General features: G+C 47.2%; 1 protein-coding gene across 1 annotated transcript in view; it reads left to right on the forward strand.

Moving 5' to 3' along the window:
- The window catches only part of LOC149435046 (vomeronasal type-2 receptor 26-like), a 102,167-nt gene that overhangs the window by 71,171 nt on the left and 10,180 nt on the right, over positions 1 to 20,816 (forward strand). The window contains exon 4 of the mRNA XM_089663070.1: positions 5,771 to 5,894. Within this exon, the coding sequence (XP_089519196.1) occupies positions 5,771 to 5,894 (124 nt within the window). The remainder of the gene's footprint in view (positions 1 to 5,770; positions 5,895 to 20,816) is intronic.

Genomic DNA, 20,816 nt, shown 5'->3' on the forward strand with positions numbered 1-20,816 from the left:
AGTACTACTGAACCCCCCACCCCTACTGAACCTGCAGATGCTACTACTGAACTCCCCACCCCTACTGAACCTGCAGATACTACTACTGAACTCCCCACCCCTACTGAACCTCCAGATACTACTACTGAACTCCCCACCCCTACTGAACCTGCAGATACTACTACTGAACCCCCCACCCCTACTGAACCTCCAGATAGTACTACTGAACCCCCCAACCCTACTGAATCCCCCCACCCCTACTGAACCTCCAGATACTGCTACTGAACCCCCCACCCCTACTGAACCTCCAGATACTACTACTAAACTCCCCACCCCTACTGAACCTCCAGATACTACTACTAAACTCCCCACCCCTACTGAACCTCCAGATACTGCTACTGTACCCCCCACCCCTACTGAACCTCCAGATGCTACTACTGAACCCCCCACCCCTACTGAACCTCCAGATACTACTACTGAACCCCCCACCCCTACTGAACCTCCAGATACTACTACTGAACCCCCCACCCCTACTGAACCTCCAGATACTACTACTGAACTCCCCACCCCTGCTGAACCTCCAGATACTACTACTGAACCCCCCACCCCTACTGAACCTCCAGATACTACTACTGAACTCCCCACCCCTACTGAACCTCCAGATACTACTACTGTACCCCCCACTCCTACTGAACCTGCAGATACTTCTACTGAACCCCCCACCCCTACTAAACCTCCAGATAGTATTACTGAACCCCCCACCCCTACTGAACCTCCAGATACTACTACTGGACCCCCCCAACCCTACTGAACCTACAGATAGTACTACTGAACCCCCCACCCCTACTGAACCTACAGATAGTACTACTGAACCCCCCACCCCTACTGAACCTTCAGATACTACTACTGAACTCCCCACCCCTACTGAACCTCCAGATACTACTACTGAACCCCCCACCCCTACTGAACCTGCAGATACTATTACTGAACCCCCCACCCTTACTGAACCTTCAGATACTACTACTGGACCCCCCCACCCCTACTGAACCTACAGATAGTACTACTGAAACCCCTACTGAACCTCCAGATAGTATTACTGAACCCCCCACCCCTACTGAACCTCCAGATACTACTACTGTACCCCCCACCCCTACTGAATCTACAGATAGTACTACTGAACCCCCCACCCCTACTGAACCTGCAAATACAACTACTGAACCCCCCACCCCTACTGAACTTTCAGATACTTCTACTGAACTCCCCACTGCTTGAAGTTTGTGTGCCTCAATGCAAACGTTGACCCCCCCCCCCACAACCATCCTCTGCCTCTACTGCAGTTTCCAGATACTCCCACCAAGTGCCAAGATCAGGGATTTTTTCTCAGGCAATAATGAACTCTGTCTTTCCAAGTCACCTCTTGTCTCCTCCCCCTACCCACCTCCTAGCAACGTTCCTTGGTTCCATCCCCTCCCAGTACTGCAGAACAGGATCATTTTGTGGGGTTAAGTAATTTTTATGGAGTTTGCTCATGAAAACAAGAAAATCAGTAAAATAGATCCTCTGCAGCCAGCAACAATAGACCCCCTAAGCAATAATATGACCCCTTCAGCAACAATAGACCCTCTAGCAACAATAGACCCCTCCAACAACATTAGATCCCCCAGCAACAATAGGCCCCTCCAGCAACAATAGAACCTCCAGCAACAGTAGAAACCCCTAGCAACAAAAGACCCTTGAGAAACAATAGACCCCATCAACAATAGATCCCACAGCAACAATAGACCCCCAGCAACAATAGACCCCCTAGCAACAATAGACTCCCCATCAACAACAGACCACAGCAACAATTGATCCTCAGCAGTCAGCAATATTAGATTCCTCAATCAAAAGTACAGTAGATACAATTTACTCCCCAGCAACATAAGAACCACCCCCAGCAACAACTGATCCCCCATCAACATCAGTAGACCTCCCCAGCACAATAGACCCCCCTGCAAAATAGATTCCCCTCCCCAGCAATAATAGACCCCCAGCAACAATAAACCCTCCAGCAACAACAGATCCCTCCAACAATAGTAGATCCCCCAGCAACAAAAGATCCCTACAGCAACAGTAGACCCCCCAGCAACTGCAGACCTCAAGCAACATAGACCCCCAGCAACAATAGACCCCCAGCAACAACAGATCTCCCCAACAATAGAGTCCCAATCTACAATAGACCCCGGACAACAATTGATCCCCAGCAGTCAGCAATATTAGATTTCTCAATCAAAAGTTACAATTTACCCCCCAGCAACATGAGACCCACCCCAGCAACACTAGATCCCCCATCAGCATCAGTAGACCTCCCCAGCACAATAGACCCCCTGAAAAAATAGATTCTCTCCTCCCCAGCAGCAATAGATCCCCAGCAACCAGCATCAATAGACCCTTCAGCACACCCTAGTATCTCTTGCCATTGCGTACATTCAGTGCTGGAGGTGCCGGAACTACGTTCCCGCTGAAGTAAAACCTCGGCCAAGATACTCCAAATGGCTAAAGAGTGATTTCAGATCTTGATTTATATATATTTATCTGCACTAAAATCAATAGTGACACAAACACAGCATAACTTTCAAAATCTAGAAGATAAAACCGTATTGAGGTAATAAATAAAGCCGTGTATGTGAATGAGGTCTTGGAGCTCCTTCACACGGGTTCTGTGGCCTGTAAAATGCCAACCAGAATCTTTTTTTATGTGACCGGAGCTGTTTGCAGGCAGCCTTTTATGCTATGGGGACACAGCAACTGTACAGACACAGCCAAAGGTCCTAATCTGACAGGCGTGTGGACCAAAACTATTCTCAGATTTTCTATTCCTTTCTATTCTATTCTTGTCTATTCTTTTCTAATCTATTCAAATGTATTCTATTCAAAATTCCTACTTTCAGAAGATGGTTAAAGTCTGTCTATTCTACTCTATTGTTTTTTTCTATTCTAGTCTATTTATTGTATTTATTTACTTTAATGTATTCTATTTGAAATGAAAATTTCGGAAGACAGTTATATTCTTTCTATTTTATTCTGCTCCATTCCTTTTCTATTCTAATGCATTCTATTCAAATTCAATTTTCAATTTTTGAAAGACAGTTATAGTCTTTCTATTTTATTCTGTTCTATTCTTTTTTATGTGTTTCTATTCTTCTTATCTATTCTCTTTGAAATAAAATTTAATTTATTTGAAATTAGAATTTCAGAAAACAGTTATATTCTTTTTATTTTATTCTATGCTATTGATTTTTCTATTCTATTCTTTTATTTTTATTCTATTTTTTCTATTCTATTCTAGTCCATTTTTTATATTCTATTCTTTTATTTTCTATTCTATTCTTTTATGTTCTAGTCCATTCTTCTAGTTTTCAAATTCAGTTAGAATTTGAGTCAAATTTGAGTTGAATTTGATTCAAATTCAAAGTTTGTCCAAATTTCGTTTTGTTTCATTATTTCAAATTCGTTACTATTGTAATTTGGAAATTTGGATACATCCAAATTTCTGAATAACGAAAAATTTGGTTGAATTTCGATTCAGAATGAAATGAACCACACATTTCTAGTATAGCTAACCAGGGGCGGACTGACCATTTGGGAACTCGGGCACTGCCCGAGGGCCCGCGGTCAGAAGGGGGCCCCATGAGATGCCCCCGGTACCTTTCATAGGCTTTTTTGGGTATGGTTTGAGTGTGGGCAAGGACACAGGGGCCCCATGATCCCCTATTGCCCGGGGGCCCCATGAGTTGTCAGTCCGCCCCTGTAGCTATCAAAACTCCATTGTCCAGAGAATTTGTTCTGTAAACAAGCTTGTTTACAGACTGAATTGGTTCAGTCTCAGCCTTTTGGTATATGCAAACTGAAGCTGGCACTGTCCCTTGACCTGTTTGAAATCCGGTTAAATGTTAATATTTCTATTGTGGCTCATTTAACATGAAGTGAGCCACTTATCCGCAAGTATACACTCCACTTCCCTGTTTTACCTTACCTTAAATCCTCCAAACCTACCCCCCCCCCCCCTTTTATTTATTTATTTTTTTATATTTATTTATTTATTTTTATTTATTTATTTATTCTCTCTCTCTCCCTCCCCTTCCTTTCTATTCTATGTATTTACCTTTACCGCTACACTATATTATATACCCTTTTCTAACTCACCCTTTCTCTATCTGATCTCTAGCTCACACCTGTTTTCAACTCCTATCATCATTTTTCAGAGCATTGACCTTCAAACAGGTGCACAATGCTCCATATAACTCACGTATCCAATTCATGGACACACAAAACAGAACTAATGCAGGCCATAGATGGGGAGAAAACAAAACCGGACGATTTTTCTTTAAAAAAATGAAAAATCAGTCGTTCAATCAGCCGATGTTACCAGGAACGGTAAAAAAAATCGGCCGATTTTCATCCCGTCCACAGCCGGCAAAAAGTGTCCCTGCAGAGAGCTCCGCTATTTTTTTGACAGTTCTTTGACATTTATAGCGGCTTTAACATTGTATCTATTTGTATCCATTTTGGATACAGATGTTTTTATTCAGAAAAAATAGATACAATGTTGCAATCGCTATAAATGTCAAAGAACTGTCAAAGAAATAGCGGAGCTCTCTGCAGGGACACTTTTTACCGGACTGGAATTCTTCTTCTTCTTCATCCTCTTCTTCTTCTTCATCCTCTTCCTCTTCTTCATCCTCTTCTTCTTCTTCTTCTTCTTCTTCATCCTCTTCCTCTTCTTCTTCATCCTCTTCTTCTTCTTCATCCACATCCTCTTCTTTTTCTTCATCCTCTTCTTCTTGTTCTTCCTCTTCATCCTCTTCTTCTTCTTCATCATCCTCTTCTTCTTCTTCTTCATCCTCTTCTTCTTCTTCATCCACTTGTTCTTCATCCTCTTCTTCTTTTTGTCTTCCTCTTGCAGGTCACTGCTCATGCACAGATTTTTTATCGGTAAAAAGATCAGCCGATTTGCCCATCATTGCCGCGAAAATCGGCCGATCGGCAAAATCGGCCGTTTTTTTCCAACTTTACCGATAAAAAAATCTGCCAAAATACCAAAAAACGGCCGACCTATTAACCCACTAACGATCCGAAAATCGGGCGATTTTATTTTCGGCCGAAAAATCGGCCGATTTTCGACCCATCTATGGCCTGCATAAAGCTGCATCCTGTGCGATCTTACTCACTACTCCACACTTCATACTCCCTTGATATAAAATCCTGCTTGTAGGTCAGAAGACAATATATCTCCCTGCTTCTCGCCTATACTCTGTACATTTACTGGATTGTAATATGTTGTCATAATGCTTACACTGTTATATTCTGTATTGCCTTTTATGCTTTGACCCGTCTGCGCAACGGGAGGCGACATGCTATGTTTTGTTCCCATTTGGATCCATAACTGTGTTTGCATTGTTATGCCTGTTTTCTTCTAATAAAAACAATTTTTTGGGGAAAAAAAAAATGTTAATAGGGCCATGTCTCTATCTTAGTTAGAAAAGTCATGTAGTCCAAAATTAAAATAATAAAATATATATAAATAGTTCTCTTATAACAGTTCTGACAATTCTGAGGACGGGTGACCGGAACTGGACAACATACTCAAGATATGGCCAAACAAGTGGAAATAAAATGTTCTTTTTACTTTTTAAAATAAAAAAATATTTACAATATTTAACCTTCTTCATAAAGTTTATTGAGTTGGATGGACCTATGTAAATAATAATAATAATAATAATAATAATAAAAAAATCAATATATTTTTCAGGTTCCAGTATCTCAATGCTCCAGACCCTGTTTACTTGGCAGCAGAAAAAAATTGGTATCTTCAATTCACAAATGTTGCTATGAGTGTGTCCCATGTCCAGAGGGAGAGATATCCAACACAACTGGTAGAGTTAACAATTATTGTTCAAATGGGAAGAAGTTGTACTGTAGCTATAAGGGAACGTGTAATGTGTTCTAAGTTTTTCCTTTTCTTTTTTACTTGTTACTTTCAGAAAATAACATAAACGTATATAAAACTTTATTCATAGTTTCGGTAAATTTGACATTTTCAATTTTTACTGCTTTGCTTTAAATTGACTGTGCCTAGAACATTTTCTTCCCTCCCCTCTTTTGTACGCATACAATCTCCGGCCACTTTATTAGGTCCACCTTGCTAGTACCGGGTTTGACTCCCTTTTGCCTTCAGAGCTGCCTCCATTCTTTGTGGCATAGATTCAACAAGGTGTTGGAAACATTCCTCTGAGATTTTGGTCCATATTGACATGATAGCGTCACGCAGTGGCTGCAGATTTGTCGGCTGCACATCCATGAACCATTGATACAATGCAAGATGGATCCATGATTTCATACTGTTTATGTCAAATTCTGACCCTACCATCTGAAATCGAGACTCATCAGAGCCGGCAACATTTTTCCACTCTTCTATTGTCTGATTTTGGTAAGCCTGTGTTAATTGTAGCCTCCGTTTCCTGTCCTTAGCTGACAGGAGTGGTACCTGGTATGGTCTTCTGCTGCTGTAGCCCATCTGCTTCAAGGTAAGACATGCTGTGCATTCAGAGATGGTATTTTGCATACCTTGGTTGTAATGAGTGGTTATTTGAGTTACTGTTGCCTTTCTATCATCTTGAACCAGTCTGCCCATTCTCTGACATCAGCAAGGCATTTTCCTCCACCCAACTGCAGCTCACTGGACATTTTCTCTTTTTCGGATAATTCTCTGTAAACCTTAGAGATGGTTGTGCATGAAAATCCATTAGATTATCAGTTTTTGAAATATTCAGAGCAGCCCATCTGGCACCAACAACTATGCCACGTTCAAAGTCACTTAAATCCCCTTTCTTCCCCATGCTGATGCTTGGTTTGAACTTCAGCAAGACGTCTTCACCACGTCTAGATGCCTAAGTGCATTGAATTGATGCCATGTGATTGGCTGATTATCAATTTGTGTTACCAAGCAATTGAACAGGTGTATCTAATAAAGTGGCCAGTGAGTGCATATACCCATGGGCTGTCTGTTCTGGGTGTTATCTTCATAAAATGATATAAACTTTAACCTCTGAATTTGTTAAACTTGAACTTGTTGAATAGCTTTCCTTTATAGTGAACCCCTGAGGGTAGAAATTTGGGAGCTTCCACTACTGAATAGGCTTTAAAAATATCAGCTTCAGGACTGTCATGGGAATCATGGTTTTGCTAATTAGTAATTTGCTGACATGGAAACAATCCTGTGGAGTCTCAAATGTCTTAAAGTGTAGTTAGTAGGAAATATTTTTGTGTCAAGTATACACTTCCAAGTACTTTTTGCCTCTCCCATAGATCACAGTACTGCATCTTACAAAACCTTTATTTGCTTTTTACTCCAGAAGGATGGAACCAACTTTGTTGAGGCATCGTCTAGTGTCAGTACATCATCTAGGGTCAGTATCCTGTTCCTTGACTGTGATAAAGCGGTTGATTTACTAAAGGCAAATAGGTTGTTCACTTTGCATAGGAAGTTGCACTTTGTGAGGGCAATTTCCTCAGAGATTAGTGAATGTGGGGAAATGTATTTTTGCAAAGAGTACCCAATCATACGCAGAGAAAATAAATACAACATTTTTGATTAGATGATGGAAATTAGCAGGTCTTCACCTCATTCACTAAGCTAGCTAGTAGAGATGAGCGAATCGAAGTAGGCGAAGTGGAATTCGAGTCGAATATCGGAAAAATTTCGATTCGCGCCGAATCCAAAAAATAGCCTACTTCGGACGCGCGAATCGAAATTTTTCCGAAAATGGCGGCGGACATGTGCGGCGACGGAGCGGGGATGTCTGGGAAGGCGCGCAGACAAGGCGCGCTGACCCATAATGCATTCCTTAATGACATGTGATCGCATCAGCCAATCAGCAGCCAGCCAGCCAGCACTGTGTAATGGTCGAGCTATAAAAAGCGGCCATTTTGGAATTCTTCATTTGCCTCCAGTCATTCAACAGAGGCAGACCGCTCTGTATTAGGGACAGAGTTAGGGCCACAGAAACGTTACTTGGGGACAGAGAAACGTTACTTAGGAACAGAGAACCATTACTCAGGGACACAGAATTGTTAATGAGGGCCACAGAATCGTTACTTAGGGACAAAGAAACGCTAGTTAGGGCCACAGAATTGTTACTCAGGGACAGACAGAATTGTTACTGAGTGCCAGAGAATTGTTACTTAGGGCCACAGAAACGTTAGTTAGGGCCACAGAATTGTTACTCAGGGACAGACACAGAATTGTTACTGAGGGCCACAGAACTGTTACTCAGGGACAGACACAGAATTGTTACTAAGGGCCACAGAACTGTTACTTAGGGCCACAGAAACGTTATTAGGGCCACAGAATTGTTACTCAGGGACAGACAGAATTGTTACTGAGGGCCACAGAACTGTTACTTAGGGCCACAGAAACGTTATTAGGGCCACAGAATTGTTACTCAGGGACAGACAGAATTGTTACTGAGTGCCAGAGAATTGTTACTTAGGGCCACAGAAACGTTAGGGCCACAGAATTGTTACTCAGGGACAGACACAGAATTGTTACTGAGGGCCACAGAACTGTTACTTAGGGCCACAGAAACGTTATTAGGGCCACAGAATTGTTACTCAGGGACAGACAGAATTGTTACTGAGTGCCAGAGAATTGTTACTTAGGGCCACAGAATTGTTACTCAGGGACAGACACAGAATTGTTACTGAGGGCCACAGAACTGTTACTTAGGGCCACAGAAACATTATTAGGGCCACAGAATTGTTACTCAGGGACAGACAGAATTGTTACTGAGTGCCAGAGAATTGTTACTTAGGGCCACAGAAACGTTATTAGGGCCACAGAATTGTTACTCAGGGACAGACAGAATTGTTACTGAGTGCCAGAGAATTGTTACTTAGGGCCACAGAAACGTTAGTTAGGGCCACAGAATTGTTACTCAGGGACAGACACAGAATTGTTACTGAGGGCCACAGAACTGTTACTTAGGGCCACAGAAACGTTATTAGGGCCACAGAATTGTTACTCAGGGACAGACAGAATTGTTACTGAGTGCCAGAGAATTGTTACTTAGGGCCACAGAATTGTTACTCAGGGACAGACACAGAATTGTTACTGAGGGCCACAGAACTGTTACTTAGGGCCACAGAAACGTTATTAGGGCCACAGAATTGTTACTCAGGGACAGACAGAATTGTTACTGAGTGCCAGATAATTGTTACTTAGGGCCACAGAAACGTTATTAGGGCCACAGAATTGTTACTCAGGGACAGACAGAATTGTTACTGAGTGCCAGAGAATTGTTACTTAGGGCCACAGAAACGTTAGGGCCACAGAATTGTTACTCAGGGACAGACAGAAATGTTACTGAGGGCCACAGAATTGTTACTCAGGGACAGACAGAATTGTTACTGAGTGCCAGAGAATTGTTACTTAGGGCCACAGAAACGTTATTAGGGCCACAGAATTGTTACTCAGGGACAGACAGAATTGTTACTGAGTGCCAGAGAATTGTTACTTAGGGCCACAGAATTGTTACTCAGGGACAGACACAGAATTGTTACTGAGGGCCACAGAACTGTTACTTAGGGCCACAGAAACGTTATTAGGGCCACAGAATTGTTACTCAGAGACAGACAGAATTGTTACTGAGTGCCAGAGAATTGTTAGTTAGGGCCACAGAGACGTTATTAGGGCCACAGAATTGTTACTTAGGGACAGACACAGAATTGTTACTGAGTGCCAGAGAATTGTTACTTAGGGCCACAGAGACGTTATTAGGGCCACAGAATTGTTACTCAGGGACAGACAGAATTGTTACTGAGTGCCAGAGAATTGTTACTTAGGGCCACAGAAACGTTAGTTAGGGCCACAGAATTGTTACTCAGGGACAGACACAGAATTGTTACTGAGGGCCACAGAACTGTTACTTAGGGCCACAGAAACGTTATTAGGGCCACAGAATTGTTACTCAGGGACAGACAGAATTGTTACTGAGTGCCAGAGAAGTGTTACTTAGGGCCACAGAATTGTTACTCAGGGACAGACACAGAATTGTTACTGAGGGCCACAGAACTGTTACTTAGGGCCACAGAAACGTTATTAGGGCCACAGAATTGTTACTCAGGGACAGACACAGAATTGTTACTGAGGGCCACAGAACTGTTACTTAGGGCCACAGAAACGTTATTAGGGCCACAGAATTGTTACTCAGGGACAGACAGAATTGTTACTGAGTGCCAGAGAATTGTTACTTAGGGCCACAGAATTGTTACTCAGGGACAGACACAGAATTGTTACTGAGGGCCACAGAACTGTTACTTAGGGCCACAGAAACGTTATTAGGGCCACAGAATTGTTACTCAGGGACAGACAGAATTGTTACTGAGTGCCAGAGAATTGTTACTTAGGGCCACAGAAACGTTATTAGGGCCACAGAATTGTTACTCAGGGACAGACAGATTTGTTACTGAGTGCCAGAGAATTGTTACTTAGGGCCACAGAAACGTTAGGGCCACAGAATTGTTACTCAGGGACAGACACAGAATTGTTACTGAGGGCCACAGAACTGTTACTTAGGGCCACAGAAACGTTACTTAGGGCCACAGAATTGTTACTCAGGGACAGACAGAATTGTTACTGAGTGCCAGAGAATTGTTGCTTAGTGCCACAGAATTGTTACTCAGGGACAGACACAGAATTGTTACTGAGGGCCACAGAACTGTTACTTAGGGCCACAGAAACGTTACTTAGGGCCACAGAATTGTTACTCAGGGACAGACACAGAATTGTTACTCAGGGACACAGAATTGTTACTGAGGGACACAGAACCGTTACTTAGGGCCACAGAAACGTTACTCAGGGACACAGAATTGTTACTGAGGGCCACAGAACCGTTACTTAGGGCCACAGAATTGTTACTCAGGGACAGACACAGAATTGTTACTGAGGGACACAGAATTGTTACTGAGGGCCACAACCGTTACTTAGGGCCACAGAATTGTTACTCAGGGACACAGAATTGTTACTGAGGGCCACAGAACTGTTACTTAGGGCCACAGAATTGTTACTCGGACAGACACATAATTGTTACTCAGGGACACAGAATTGTTACTGAGGGCCACAGAACCGTTACTTAGGGCCACATAAACGTTAATCAGGGACACAGAATTGTTACTGAGGGCCACAGAACCGTTACTTAGGGCCACAGAATTGTTACTCAGGGACAGACACAGAATTGTTACTGAGGGACACAGAATTGTTACTGAGGGCCACAGAACTGTTACTTAGGGCCACAGAATTGTTACTCAGGGACACAGAATTGTTACTGAGGGCCACAGAACCGTTACTTAGGGCCACAGAATTGTTACTCAGGGACAGACACAGAATTGTTTCTTGAGGGACACAGAATTGTTACTGAGGGCCACAGAACCGTTACTTAGGGCCACAGAATTGTTACTCAGGGACACAGAATTGTTACTGAGGGCCACAGAACTGTTACTTAGGGCCACAGAATTGTTACTCGGACAGACACAGAATTGTTACTCAGGGACACAGAATTGTTACTGAGGGCCACAGAACCGTTACTTAGGGCCACATAATTGTTACTCAGGGACACAGAATTGTTACTGAGGGCAACAGAACCGTTACTTAGGGCCACAGAAACGTTACTCAGGGACAGACACAGAATTGTTACTCAGGGACACAGAATTGTTACTCAGGGACACAGAATCGTTGAATTAAAGAGTATGTCAGACAACACGCAGAGGAGTGGCAGAGGAGGCAATGTTTTAGGAGCGAGCAGACGTGGCAGCAGAGGAAGGGGTCGAGGCAGCACTATTCGCAGCCAGAGGCCAGTGCTCCCGGTGTCATCCAGCGGTCGTGTCTCCACCGACAACCCTGCCGTCATAGATTGGTTGGCTCGGTCGTCTTCCTCTTCCCAGGTCACCTCTGACACCTACAGCCAACGGTCGGTGGGTACGTCAGACACAACCGTTAGTTGGCATGGCCCGGGAGCAAGCCCACTGAAATCACGTGTCCTCTACCTGCCCCTGTCCTTTGCTGTTCCCTCACCAAGAGAAGTATCGCATGCTGTGGGCTCAGCCCCACTGTACAGTGAGGAAGAGCTAACAGAGGGCGGTCAGGAACGGGGGGAGACATCCGCCTTTTCAGCAGCCAGGCGAACAAGTACTGGCGAGGAGAGTGGCTCGGTAGCCGGCCTAGAGACAGGTCTGTCTCCTGACCCAGACGCAGCCGAGGGGGCTAGTAGTGAGGCGGAGACCCTACTTGATGATGAGGAGGTTGATCGCACTTGGCAGCCTCGTCGTCATCAGGTAATTTCTTCCGCATCATCAGGAGAAGAGGGTGCCAGCTTGGCAGCGAGCGAAACAGTCGGTGGGTTGCCCAGGAGGCAGCAGGGTCGCATCAGTGTCAGTGGAGCCAAACGGCCACGGAGTAGAGCACCAGCTCCACTGCAGCCTACCACCACGGCCAGTAGTGGTGCCGGTGCGCACGGAGGAAGTAGCAGTCAGCCAGTGAGGAGTAGCGGGGGCAAAGTTTCCTACTCGGTGGTGTGGCAATTTTTCGTCAAGCCGACCGAGGAAGTAAACGTAGCCGTATGTCGACTATGTGGCCAGAAATGCAAGCGTGGCCAGGGGGCCCATGTTGGGACTACAGCGTTGCGTCAGCATATGCAGCGTCACCATTCGGTGGTCTGGGAAAACCGTGATAAAGATACGGCGGTTCTGCCTGCTCCAGCCCCCGCTCCATCACCCGCTCCGTTACTTGCTCCGTCACCCGACGTCGTCAATCGCTCTCTATCAGCTGAGGGGAGTTGTCACTCCTTGGCATCTTCCGCTCGTTCAGATGCTCCTTCTCCTGCTACTCCTCTTCTCCGATTCCGTCAGCAGTCTTTCTTGGAATCCGTTTCCAAGAGACAACAGTTTGCGAGCACGCACCCGACGGTGCAAAAGCTGAACGTCCTCCTGTCCAAGTTGCTGGTGCTGCAGTCCCTCCCTTTCCAAGTGGTGGACTCAGCACCTTTCCGAGAAATGATGGCTTGTGCCGCGCCGCGGTGGAGAGTGCCAAGCCGTCATTTCTTCGCCAAAAAGGCAGTGCCAGGCCTGCATTCACATGTAGAAGAGATGGTGGGCCAGTCTTTGAGCATGTCGGTCTCTGCCAAAGTGCACGGCAGCGCCGACGTGTGGAGCTGTAACTACGGTCAGGGACAGTACATGTCATTTACGGCCCACTGGGTGAACGTGGTGCCGGCACAGCCGCACCAGCAACTTGGACAGGTCACGCCGCTTTTGCCTCCAAGTTTGCACGTCCTTGGTCCAGCAAACATGTCCGCCTCTACCACCTCTTCTTCCGCCGTGTCCTCAGCCGCCACCCCCGTGCCAAGTCCCATTACCCGACCGGCATATCACATGTGCAGGGCGCAACGGTGTCACGCTGTGCTGCACCTGGTATGCCTTGGCGAACGTAGTCACACAGGGGAGGAACTTCTGAGTGTAATGAACAGAGAAATCGACAGATGGCTGTCTCCGCGCAAACTGAAAATCGGAACCATGTTGACCGACAACGGAAAGAACATGGTGTCTGCTCTGCGTCAAGGAAGGTTGTGCCATGCGCCATGCATGGCTCACGTGTTCAATCTGGTTGTCAAGCGGTTCCTAAAATCCACCATCCCACTGCAAGACATCCTTAAAATGTCACGTAAACTTTGCATGCATTTCAGCCATTCCTACACCGCAAAGCACACCCTCCTTGAGCTGCAGCGGCAGAACGGAATTCCACATCATCGCCTGATCTGCGACGTTGCAACAAGGTGGAATTCAACCCTACACATGTTAGACCGCCTTTACGAGCAGCGAAAGGCCATCACCGATTTCCTGATGTTACAAGCGGATAAAGGTACTCCCCTGTGTAACTTCGATGTCAGCCATTGGCAGCTCATGCGTGACACCTGCCGCTTGCTCAGGCCCTTTGAGGAGGCCACGCTATTCGTGAGTCGGCAGGACTATGGGATGAACGACGTCATTCCTTTGTTGCACGTCCTTGAACAAATGCTGTTAACAATGGCTGGTCAGGGTGCGGTAGACGTGGCGCACAGATCTCAACGCCACATGACCCCTGTGGGGGCAGGACAGGAAGAAGAGGAGGAGGTAGAGGAGGGCATTTGTGCTCAGGAATTATTGAGTGAAATGGGTGGTTTTTCCACTCAGCGGACAGGAGTGGAGGAGCAGGAGCATCTGGTAGAGGAGGAGGAGGAGGAGACAGAGGACCCAGACGCACCGTGGCAGTATGCTGTGGAGATGGAGGCAGGGAGTCCCTCGCATTCCTTGGCGCAAATGGCCCATAGCATGCTCGGTTGCTTGCGTAGCAACAGCCGAATAATAACCATCAGACAGAGGGATGACTTTTGGCTGTCCACCTTGTTGGACCCTCGCTATCGTTCCAAAATGGTGGCCTTTTTCACACCTGCTGAGAGGGAGGCCAAAATTACGTACTATAAAAACCACCTATGTAGTCAGTTGGTCTCTGCCTTTGTGCGCCAACGTCCATCCTCAGACACTGTGGGCCCTATGCGCTCGCGTTCCGCTGCCATGGCAGCAGGGGAGGTGTGGGGTGGTAGGAGCAGTGGCAGCTCCACCAGCAGCGGCTGCCTCAGTCTGCAGTCGATGATGAGTAGCTTTCTTCACCAGCGCAGTGAGGAAACTACTAACCAGCCGCAGCAGCAGCATCAGGTGGACCTGGAGCAGGAGCTCAAACAACAGGCTTGGGCCTACTTGGACAGCACCCTGCCAACCGAGGTAGACAATCCCCTTGACTACTGGGCAACGAAACTTGACCTTTGGCCCCAACTAGCTGAATTTTCCCTTGAAAGGCTGTCATGCCCGGCCAGTAGCGTGGCATCGGAGCGCGTGTTTAGTGCGGCAGGAGGTATTGTAACTCCGCGGAGGACACGACTGTCCACCCAAAGTGTGGAGAGACTCACGTTTGTGAAAATGAATCAGGCGTGGATTAGTCTGGATTTCAAACCACCAGTTCCTGACACAACTGACTAAATCCGCCATGAATCAAGCCACAAACATGTGCCACTTTCAGGTCTCCTCACACACTGCTGGTGTGTTCCATTTTTTGTCATAGGGTGCTGGCAGATTACGGGCCTCCCATAACTGCTGCCAGGCCCCTAATCTGCCATGGGCCCCTGTACCGCCTCCTCATGCTGCTGCCAGGTCCACAGTCTCTCATGCCATGTGCCACTTTCAGGTCTCCTCACACTGCTGGTGTGTTGAATTTTTTGACATAGGGTGCTGGCAGATTACGGGCCTCCCATAGCTGCTGCCAGGCCCCTAATCTGCCATGGGCCCCTATATACCGCCTCCTCATGCTGCTGCCAAGTCCAGAGTCTGTCATGGGTCCCTGTACGGCCTCCCATTGCTGCTGTCTCCATCGCCACACTCTGCCATGTGCCACTTTCAGGTCTCCTCACACACTGCTGTTGTGTTGAATTTTTTGACATAGGGTGCTGGCAGATTACGGGCCTCCCATAGCTGCTGCCAGGCCCCTAATCTGCCATGGGCCCCTATATACCGCCTCCTCATGCTGCTGCCAAGTCCAGAGTCTCTCATGGGTCCCTGTACGGCCTCCCATTGCTGCTGTCTCCATCGCCACACTCTGCCATGTGCCACTTTCAGGTCTCTTCACACTGCTGGTGTGTTGAATTTTTTGACATAGGGTGCTGGCAGATTACGGGCCTCCCATAGCTGCTGCCAGGCCCCTAATCTGCCATGGGCCCCTATATACCGCCTCCTCATGCTGCTGCCAAGTCCAGAGTCTCTCATGGGTCCCTGTACGGCCTCCCATTGCTGCTGTCTCCATCGCCACACTCTGCCATGTGCCACTTTCAGGTCTCTTCACACTGCTGGTGTGTTGAATTTTTTGACATAGGGTGCTGGCAGATTACGGGCCTCCCATAGCTGCTGCCAGGCCCCTAATCTGCCATGGGTCCCTGTACCGCCTCCTCATGCTGCTGCCAGGTCCACAGTCTCTCATGCCATGTGCCACTTTCAGGTCTCCTCACACTGCTGGTGTGTTGAATTTTTTGACATAGGGTGCTGGCAGATTACGGGCCTCCCATAGCTGCTGCCAGGCCCCTAATCTGCCATGGGCCCCTATACCGCCTCCTCATGCTGCTGCCAAGTTCAGAGTCTCTCATGGGTCCCTGTACGGCCTCCCATTGCTGCTGTCTCCATCGCCACACTCTGCCATGTGCCACTTTCAGGTCTCTTCACACTGCTGGTGTGTTGAATTTTTTGACATAGGGTGCTGGCAGATTACGGGCCTCCCATAGCTGCTGCCAGGCCCCTAATCTGCCATGGGCCCCTGTACCGCCTCCTCATGCTGCTGCCAGGTCCACAGTCTCTCATGCCATGTGCCACTTTCAGGTCTCCTCACACTGCTGGTGTGTTGAATTTTTTGACATAGGGTGCTGGCAGATTACGGGCCTCCCATAGCTGCTGCCAGGCCCCTAATCTGCCATGGGCCCCTATATACCGCCTCCTCATGCTGCTGCCAAGTCCAGAGTCTCTCATGGGTCCCTGTACGGCCTCCCATTGCTGCTGTCTCCATCGCCACACTCTGCCATGTGCCACTTTCAGGTCTCCTCACACACTGCTGGTGTGTTGAATTTTTTGACATAGGGTGCTGGCAGATTACGGGCCTCCCACAGCTGCTGCCAGGCCCCTAATCTGCCATGGGCCCCTATATACCGCCTCCTCATGCTGCTGCCAAGTCCAGAGTCTCTCATGGGTCCCTGTACGGCCTCCCATTGCTGCTGTCTCCATCGCCACACTCTGCCATGTGCCACTTTCAGGTCTCTTCACACTGCTGGTGTGTTGAATTTTTTGACATAGGGTGCTGGCAGATTACGGGCCTCCCATAGCTGCTGCCAGGCCCCTAATCTGCCATGGGCCCCTATATACCGCCTCCTCATGCTGCTGCCAAGTCCAGAGTCTCTCATGGGTCCCTGTACGGCCTCCCATTGCTGCTGCCAGGAGGCAGCAGGGTCGCAGCAGTGTCAGTGGAGGCAAACGGCCACGGAGTAGAGCAGCAGCTCCACTGCAGCCTACCACCACAGCCAGTAGTGGTGCCGGTGTGCACGGAGGAAGTAGCAGTCAGCCAGTGAGGAGTAGCGGGTGCAAAGTTTCCTACTCGGCGGTGTGGCAAGTTTTCGTCAAGCCGCCCGAGGAAGTAAACGTAGCCGTATGTCGACTATGTGGCCAGAAAGTCAAGCGTGGCCAGGGGGCCCATGTTGGGACTACAGCGTTGCGTCAGCATATGCAGCGTCGCCATTCGGTGGCCTGGGAAAAACGTGATAAAGATACGGCGGTTCTGCCTGCCCCAGCCCAGGGTTCCATTTTGTCATAGGGTGCTGGCAGATTACGGGCCTCCCATAGGTGCCGCCAGGCCCCAAATCGGCCATGGGCCCCCGTACCGCCTGGTCACGCTGCTGCTGGGCCCACAGTGTGACCTGGGTCCCTGTACGGCCTCCCATTGCTTCCACTCTGCCATGTGCCACTTTGAGGTCTCCTCACACTCCTGCGGTTTTCCATTTTGTCATAGGTTGCTGGCAGATTACAGGCCTCCCATAGGTGCCGCCAGGCCCCAAATCGGCCATGGGCCCCCGTACCGCCTGGTCACGCTGCTGCTGAGCCCACAGTGTGACCTGGGTCCCTGTACCGCCTCCCATTGCTCCCACTCTGCCATGTGCCACTTTGAGGTCTCCTCACACTGCTGGTGTGTTCAATTTTTTGACATAGGGTGCTGGCAGATTACGGGCCTCCCATTGCTGCTGCCAGGCACGTAATCTGCCATGGGCCCCCGTACCGACTCCTCATGCTGTGACGTTGCAACAAGGTGGAATTCAACACTACATATGTTAGACCGCCTTTACGAACAGCGAAAGGCCATCACAGATTTCCTGATGTTAAAAGCGGATAAAGGTACTCCCTGTGTAACTTAGATGTCAGCCATTGTCAGCTCATGCGTGACACCTGCGCTTGCTCAGGCCCTTTGAGGAGGCCACGCTATTCGTGAGTCGGCAGGACTATGGGATGAACGAGGTCAAATCGGCCATGGGCCCCCGTACCGCCTGGTCACGCTGCTGCTGGTCCCACATTGTGACCTGGGTCCCTGTACCGCCTCCCATTGCTCCCACTCTGCCATGTGCCACTTTGAGGTCTCCTCACACTCCTGCGGTTTTCCATTTTGTCATAGGTTGCTGGCAGGTTACAGGCCTCCCATAGGTGCTGCCAGGCCCCAAATCTGCCATGGGCCCCCGTACCGCCTCCTCATGCTGCTGCCAAGTCCAGAGTCTCTCATGGGTCCCTGTACGGCCTCCCATTGCTGCTGTCTCCATCGCCACACTCTGCCATGTGCCACTTTCAGATCTCCTCACACTGCTGGTGGTTTCCATTTTGTCATAGGTTGCTGTATGGCCTCCCATTGCTGCTGCCTCCACCGCCACACTGTGGCTCCAAACACTGGTTTTGGCCCCGTGACTGGCCAAATGAGTGAAGTGTGCGGTGATTCTAAGATCGACGGCACTCATCTGCATGTCATACTGACTGACAGTATTATTTCTCTTCCCCAGCAGACTCCAAGGGCATTTAAATTAAAGGTACAGTGTTCTGCACTAATATTAAGTCTCTCTGAAGCCTAGAAACACCCTTTTTTAAGTTAAATTCACAGCGAATATATTCGACTCGAATCGAATATTGTCCACGAATTCGCCGAATCAGTCGAATCGAATTTTTCAATACTTCGCTCATCTCTACTAGCTAGCATCAGAACAATACACACAGACACACACACACACATATATACTCACACAATGTGAACAGGCAGCAAATAGAAAGAAGCAAGATAGGTTTTTTCTTGTGATAGAAATTAAATGGATTATGAGAAAGAAAAGGAACAAATATTGTTCAGTGGTTGGACAGCATGTATGCAGCTTGTTAACCTCTCCGGAGGTATTCCTGAGTGTAGCTCGGGGTAAAGTTTCAGTACCACAAGCGGTAACCCCAACCTACACTCGGGCTTACCATGCGGCGCTGCTCCGGGATCCCTCGATCACTTACCTTGTCCTGAGCTCCCGCAATGTCCCTCCTGCAGTGTCCCTGGCAATGTAATCCGGCCAATGCCGCCATCTGTTCCATTCCCTGCGACGTCGGGACGTACGGGGGGAAATTTGAAAATGACAAAAAGTGACATTCACTAAAATCACATAGTAAAACATTACTGTATCAAACCATTTCACATACATTTTGTCCCGAGTGCTTTGTCCGGCGCCCTGCCTGCATTTTTACCGCCCTTTCTGCCTGGAAACTGAGAAATGTCCATGGCGTCCAAAAAGCGTCCTTTTAGGTCAAAAGCGGTTTTAGACCGGCTAGAGAACAGCGATAGTAAATTAGAACCACTTGCAGAATTGAGTGATAATGATTCGTGGGGGAAATTCCTCATCAGACACTGAAAACGATTCTGCGACTTTGCTCAGCGATGTGCGAACTTGGCGCTATATTTCACATTTCAGTGTTTTTGGTTTGATTTTATTATTTAATTAAATTTATTATTAAGTGTTCTTAAATACCACTTACTGTTATCTCACATACACCGTGTTCCAAATTTTTATGCAAATTATATTTTTCTCATTTACCTAAATAATTGATGTAAATAACAGTCAGCATAATTCTCATGTTATCAACTATAAGAGTACAATTCACATTTTATTGAACAAACCTCCTAATGATAACAGGATTTTTGTTCCAAATTATTACGCACAGTAAGTTTCAAAACACTTTATAGGTTGTAAAGAACTGAAAATTGTCAATTGTTGTGTTTGCAGCATATTTACTGAAATCAAAAGCTATTTCAATCAAACTTTTAACAACATTTGAACCCGTCACGTTACATTGTAACATAGGACCCCTTATTTGATAGCAGCCTCATAAGTTTTGCATCCATTGAACTTGTGAGTTTTTGGACAGTTTCTGCTTGAATTTGTTTGCAAGATGTCAGAATAGCCTCCCAGAGCTGCTGTTTGGATGTAAACTTCCTCCCACCCTCATAGATCTTTTCCTTGAGGATGCTCCAAAGGTTCTCAATAGGATTGAGGTCAGGGGAGGATGGAGGCCACACCATGACTTTCTCTCCTTTTATCCCTATAACAGCCATTGATGCAGAGGTATTATTTGCAGCATGAGATGGTGCATTGTCATGCATGAAGATGATTTTTTTACGGAAAGCATAGTTCTTCCTTCTGTACCAGGGAAGAAAGTGGTCAGTCATAAACTCCACATACTTTGCAGAGGTCATCTTTACACCTTCGGGGACCCTAAAGGGGCTGACCAGCTCTGTTCCCATGATTCCAGCCCAAAACATGACTCCACCACCGCCTTGCTGACGTCGTAGCCTTGTTGGAACAGCCAACCAGCCACTACTCTATCCATCTGGACCATCCAAGGTTGCACGGCACTCATCAGTGAACAGGACTGTTTGAAAATTAGTCTTCATGTATTTTTCTGCCCAATGCAGTCGTTTCTGCTTGTGAGCATTGGTTAGTGGTGGCCGAATAGAAGGTTTCTGCACAGTTGCAGGACTCTGGAGGACTCTACACCCTGATGTCCGTGGGACTCCAGAGGCACCAGCAGCTTCAAATATCTGTTTGCTGCTATGTAATGGTATTTTAGCAGCTGCTCTCTTGATCCGATGCATGGATCTGGCAGAAATCTTCCTC

Source organism: Staurois parvus, unplaced genomic scaffold (assembly GCF_062004578.1).
Source record: "Staurois parvus isolate SC_StPar_1 unplaced genomic scaffold, SC_StPar_1.0 ptg001621l, whole genome shotgun sequence".
Taxonomy (NCBI): Eukaryota; Metazoa; Chordata; class Amphibia; order Anura; family Ranidae; genus Staurois; species Staurois parvus.